Here is a 5627-nt window from a genome sequence, read left to right as displayed (position 1 = left end):
TAGACGTTCTGGGCCCCCTCGAGAAACCTTTTTGTAAGAAAAAAAGCAGAAGCTGCGAGGAACACGCGCACGTCCCTACGGGGCAGACCGCACTTTTGGGGTCCGAAAACGGGGCTGGCGCCGAATGCTGAACATCGGCCCGAGCCAGGCGCTGCCGACGTCGATGCCACCCGAGCCGTTGGGCAAGGATCACTCAGTACTGGAACTTGAGACTCGTACGTCATAGGCAGACCAAGATATATGTGTAAATACGTGGAAGGGTCCTGGAGGCTCGATCCTTTCCGGAGACCAATGAGACCTACGACAGCGCAGGGTAACATGCAGCAACAGCACTCCTTGGCACCATTTCCACTTGGTTTCGGACTAAACCAGATCACGAGAAATGTCGCGGCTTGCCGACGCGCCGGCCGACAGAACGTCCCACCCACCCCCACGCCCGTCGCGTTCCACTACGCCCAGTTGACACGGAAAGTGTATGGGTGCGTGTTCGAGTGTGTCTTGTTAAATAATCTGCAATTCAGGCTATTTTTGCTACATGTTGTCACTGCATTTTCCTCTATCAAACACACATATAGTACCCTTAAAATGAACACATTGCATTAACAACGAGGACACAAAGGTAGTCTATAATAAAACCCCATCTGCATGGCAACGATTTCAACTCAAACAAAAATTACAATATTTATATTTCTTTGAATGCCTCTGGCAAAAAAAAAAAGGTCATCGTGTCGGGAGCCACCGACGACTTCAATATAATAGACTTTTCTTTCTCTCTCTCTTTTTTTTGTCTTTTTTAATATGCAATGCATATTGCACAACGAAGATAGCACTTATTTCATTTCATGAAAATGCCTATATATTCCTTTTTTTTATATACTGCATGACATCTAACCAGTTTCCGAAGCAGGCCTAGCCCTCATATGATTTCAATGTGTAAACACATCTGTACTCACAGGTAAAGGTAAATAGGATGGCAAGTACACGGGTTTCTGTTGTTTGTTTGTTTTTTTCTCTTTTCTTTGAATTTTGGTTTTAAAAATTAAAACATCTGATTTGTGCTGAAAGTCATTAGCTCACGTCAAGGAGGCTCTTCTTTTTTTTTTTTTCTTTCCTTCTTCTCTTAAACTCGGCAATAATTCCGCTCGGACATTGCGAACACTTCCTCTGTTTGTTTGTTGGTTGTTTTTTTTTTTGTCGTTTTTGTTTTTTACAATAGCTTTGACTGGTACAAAAGTTCTCTGTTAATAAGGGAAAGAAACACTCCGTTCGATATTGGTTTTTTTGTCAAGTAGGAAACAATGTTCAAATATAATGTTATTACTTTGTTTAGCAGCCTGTTACTGTATTAATGGTGATAAGTGTGTGGGGGGGGTAACATCCAGGAATGAGAACTGTCAGGTTTTGTGGTTTCTTATACTGAGAGTGATGCTCCCTTGGAGTTAAACCATTACAGTTAAATCTTTAGATTTCTTTCTTTATACAGTAGAGTTTTAATTATAATTTTCTTGTTATTTTCCGTGACTCCTGCGTCTGTTTGTTCCTCCGCTCTGTCCTCCCCTCCCCTCTGTATCAATCCTCGTCCCCGTCGTCCGCCTGCATCTCCTCCTGTTGCTGCTGCTGCTGCAGCTCGCACGCGCGCTTCTCCCGCTGCTTCTCCTGGATCTTCTTCATCTCCTCGGCGTACTTGCAGAACGTGCTGCCGAACTTGGACCACACTTTGTGCGGCACCGTGATGGAGTTGCGGTACGTGGGCTTCACCTCGCTCACGCGCATGAACACGCCGTACTTGTTGGAGCCCACGTCGAAGAAGAAGCGCTTGTTGTCCACAGTCAACGACGAGCCCTCGGGCAGCTCCGCCGGCTCGTCCTCCACGCCGTAGTCGTCGATAAGTTTGGCGAGCGCGTCGCGGAACTCGATGAGTCCCTGGGCGGGCAGGGCGATCGTCTGGCCCTGCGTGGACCCCAAACCGGGCCCCCGGTTGACGGTCTGCCGGATCCTCAGGAAGCGTCCTCTCTGGTTCTCCTTCAGGTCCATGTAGTATTTCCGATTCTCCCGGACCAGGAACTCGCTCTTCAGCGCCCGCCTCGGCTCGTCTTGCACCATGCCCGGGTTGCTCGGACCCAGCTGGGCGTAGTGCTCGATGAAGTCCCCCAAGTAGTCTCGGAACTCGACCGCCACGGACATGGAGAGAGTGAGGCGGCTCTTGTTCCCGCCGGCCCCGACTTCGGCTATCTTCAAGAAGCGGCCCTTGGCGTTCTGCTTCACGTCCAGGTAGAAGCGCTTGTTCTGGATGTCGACCCGCTTCGACGCCAGCTCCTGCGTCTCGTGCTGGAGCCCGGAAGCCGAGCCCGCCCCTCCCGCCGCCAGGTGCACGGAGCCGAAGCCCGGGCCCGTGGCCGCTCCTCCCTGCTCGCTTCCACTGTCTCTGTCCGCCATGATGCTGCCTGCCTGCCTTCTCCCTCCGTCTGCTGCAAAGCCACGGCCGGGCGGGAACTCTCGCGAGATCTGCGCACAGGGAGAGAAAAGCACACAGAGAGAAGGAGCGGAGGAGCCGGAGCGTTAGTGCGGACTGGAGGCTGCTGCGCTCCTCCCGAGCATCTCCCGATTCCCTTTAAAACGAAACCGGTGCTTCGTGAAAAAACAAATTTAAAGTTTCGATTCGTGGATGCGCGCGGCTGCTGGAAGCTGCGGTACTTTCTGCAACGAGAAACCCCCCCTGCTGTCAGCTCTTAGCCGATAATAACAACACAGTCCATCTTCACCGAAGAAATAAACAGCAAAACAAAATCATTTATAAACCTCGTGTTCAAGTGTTTATAAACGAATAATTAACCAGGGTGATAACCTCACATTTAAAAAATAAAAAAGTACAATTCAAGTTTTTGGAGTTTTGTCACACCTGAGTTTTGTAACACGAATAGCTGACCACATGTAGGTCCTTCTGCATCAAATACTGCACAAAAAGAAAAAATAAATCATTTTGAAACGTAATCTAATTTCTAAACATCAAATTACAAAGTCCTCTCTGTCCGCCCCATACGTCTTTTCTTCTTCTGGCAATAAAAATAGCATATATCTTTTTAAATAAATGAATAATCAAAACATTAGGACCTTGCTCAGACAATGGGGCTGTTAGAATAAAAATTTAATCTCAACCTCAAAAGCATCATGTCATTTAACCACTTACCTTCATATCCTAACACCTAACATCCTCCTAATGTTTCTGAATGAAACGCAGAGTGCCGTCATTTGAAATACTAAATATTTTTTAAATTCCCCAGAAGCCAAAATGTCTGAAAACATAAGCAGCAACTTGTGTTTCCAGTGGAAATCTGGACACCCCCCNGCGTTCACCCCGCCTTAACCTCTTTTGTTTCATGCCGTATTTGTTTAGAAAAATGCTGAAAATAAAATAAAATAAAGTAAAATCTTGATCCTTTTAGTCTCTTTTGTCGTTTAAAGTATAGATTTGTCAAATACAGGCCGTTCCGTTGACGCACAGATACGGAGGTTTTTATTATTATTATTATTATTTTAAGGCCAAATTTGTACATTTTATGGATGCAAATCATCAGACAGATGGGTGGGTGGACAGCGTCACGAGGCCCCACCTAAATTTCAGCTTTGAAAATATCCCCTATATATGTTTTAATTATAATCTTTTATTGATGAGCTGTTGTTGTGCAGAGCTCGTCCCGATGCGTAAAATTACAGCCGCGTCGCTGCAGAGCGCTTTGCGACAGAGGCCTGCTTTAGAGACAGAGCGCACGGGCCTCTTCCTCCTCCTCCTCCTCCTCCTCCCTCCTGGCCGCTCGTCCTCCTCCTGTGTCACAGAACACAGCCTCACTTCCCTCTGATTAATAAACGTGTGCTGAATGAACCTAAACGCCACAGTAACCCTGTGCCGGAGAGAGGTTGGGGTGGGGGAGAAAAAAGAGCAAAGACACGCGCTCCAGGAAACAATCCGTGATGCTTTTTCACCCTAAACTGGAAATAAACTCTGCGCCATCGAGGCTGTCAGCTCTGATTTTACTTTAGCACAATGAATAAATAAATAGATAAATGTGTGTGATCCGTATTTACCTGCTTCAAGGTAACCTGAGGATGAATCTTGAGGCGCAAACCTTCCCTGAACCAGTCCTTATGTGGGGTTTTATTTAAATTAGCCTTAAGAAGTAAAATAAAATAAATAAGCTACCACCTAAAGTTTATTTAAGTTTACTAAAATAAAATGGCCATAGCTGGGTTATTGTTTAAAAAGTCCTTATATTGAAAGTTTCATTTTATCCAAACGGCTTCAATTCGAATAAGATTTGTTTTTAAAAATCAATTTAGAAAAAAATAAATAAAGGGGCATTTTTTCTTATTAGTCAATCAAACTTAATAAAACATTACTGACTGCAGACGTGTTAAAGCAAGAATGTTAAAAATGCTCATTTATTTTTATAGATCTTGACCAACTTCTACTGACTTTACCATTTTAGGTTGATGTTTCTTATTGAATAATTTATTTATTTTATTTTTAAAGTTAGGGAGCTTTCTTTTCTGGATGGGCCACTAATCCATTTCATCTTTAACTCCTTTATTTTTGTTTCCCTTTTTTGCTTTTGGCCAGCGGGATATTTTATTTATTTATTTTTGTAAAAAAAAAAAAAATAATAATAATAATTTAAAAAATAAAAATGATAATGGTAATTAAGGAAGAAAGAAAAAAGAGATAACGAGACTAAAATGTCCTATTAAGGAAAAAAAGAAGAAGAAGAAAAGAAAGATCCTCACCTTAGCTGCTGAGGCGCTTTGGAGGCCCGACTGGAGTTCAGATGTAAGAATTATTTATAAAAAAAATAATTTTAAAATATATCATATATTTTAGTACATTTACATTGTAGTTTTTAAGAAAATAAGTCTTTACTTTTATCAAATGAGGACATGTTTTCATTTATTTAAAAAGTTTCAGATCTTAGATGGGTTTTTTTTTGTTTGTTTGTTTTTTTGCACCTCCATATAAACAACTTGAAAATGCTAAAAAGGAAAATAAAATTCCCAATTTTATGCTCTTAGGTGCTTATGATAAATATATAGAAGCTCGTAGTTATTAATAATATGTTTAAATGAAGCTGAAGTTGTTAAGTGGCGGTGTTTTTTTTTTTGCAATTTAAAATTTAAATAAACTGAATCTGCGCCATCATTTAGAGTTCATATTGTTGTGTTTAAACTAGCTGTGGTCACTGTTTACTAAAACGTCCAACTTGCCAAAAAAGTTGAAAGCAAACATGCTCAGGGTCAAATATTCTTCTGATGCTGCAGAAAGCCTTTAGTATTTTTTGTCCTCTAATGTTAATTTAATAAATAATAGTGTGTTTATGTGAGACAACCCTGCTTGCCTGATTCTTATCTGAACCTCTCTGGCAGTTTAATTATCAATTTAGTTCCCTTTCTGTTGAGCACAAAGTTTTGCTCCACATCCCGACCTCGGAAGCGCCGCAGCGCCGCTCCAAACGCAGCTCCGGCTCATCGCGCGCGCGGCCATATGTCGCGTGTCATGCTTTATAATAAACAATAATAATAACAATACAGATCCGCGAGGCCGCGTCTCAGCTGCGCGTTAGGTCACTCGCGGAGGGGGG

General features: G+C 42.9%; 1 protein-coding gene across 1 annotated transcript; it reads right to left on the bottom strand.

The window, feature by feature from the left end:
- Positions 1 to 1061: 1061 nt before the first annotated feature.
- puraa (purine-rich element binding protein Aa) lies at positions 1062 to 2937 on the bottom strand. Its single transcript, XM_017417934.3, has one exon. The coding sequence runs from the start codon at positions 2434 to 2436 to the stop codon at positions 1570 to 1572; it is 867 nt and encodes a 288-aa protein (XP_017273423.1). The 5' UTR covers positions 2437 to 2937; the 3' UTR covers positions 1062 to 1569.
- Positions 2938 to 5627: the final 2690 nt, after the last annotated feature.

Source organism: Kryptolebias marmoratus, linkage group LG13 (genome assembly GCF_001649575.2).
Source record: "Kryptolebias marmoratus isolate JLee-2015 linkage group LG13, ASM164957v2, whole genome shotgun sequence".
Classification (NCBI taxonomy): Eukaryota; Metazoa; Chordata; class Actinopteri; order Cyprinodontiformes; family Rivulidae; genus Kryptolebias; species Kryptolebias marmoratus.
This window is presented reverse-complemented; position numbering and strand designations above follow the sequence as displayed.

What these genes read in the sequence shown, in the direction of transcription:
- puraa (XM_017417934.3), bottom strand. Translation starts at nt 2,436, where the DNA reads ATGGCGGACAGAGACAGTGGAAGCGAGCAGGGAGGAGCGGCCACGGGC.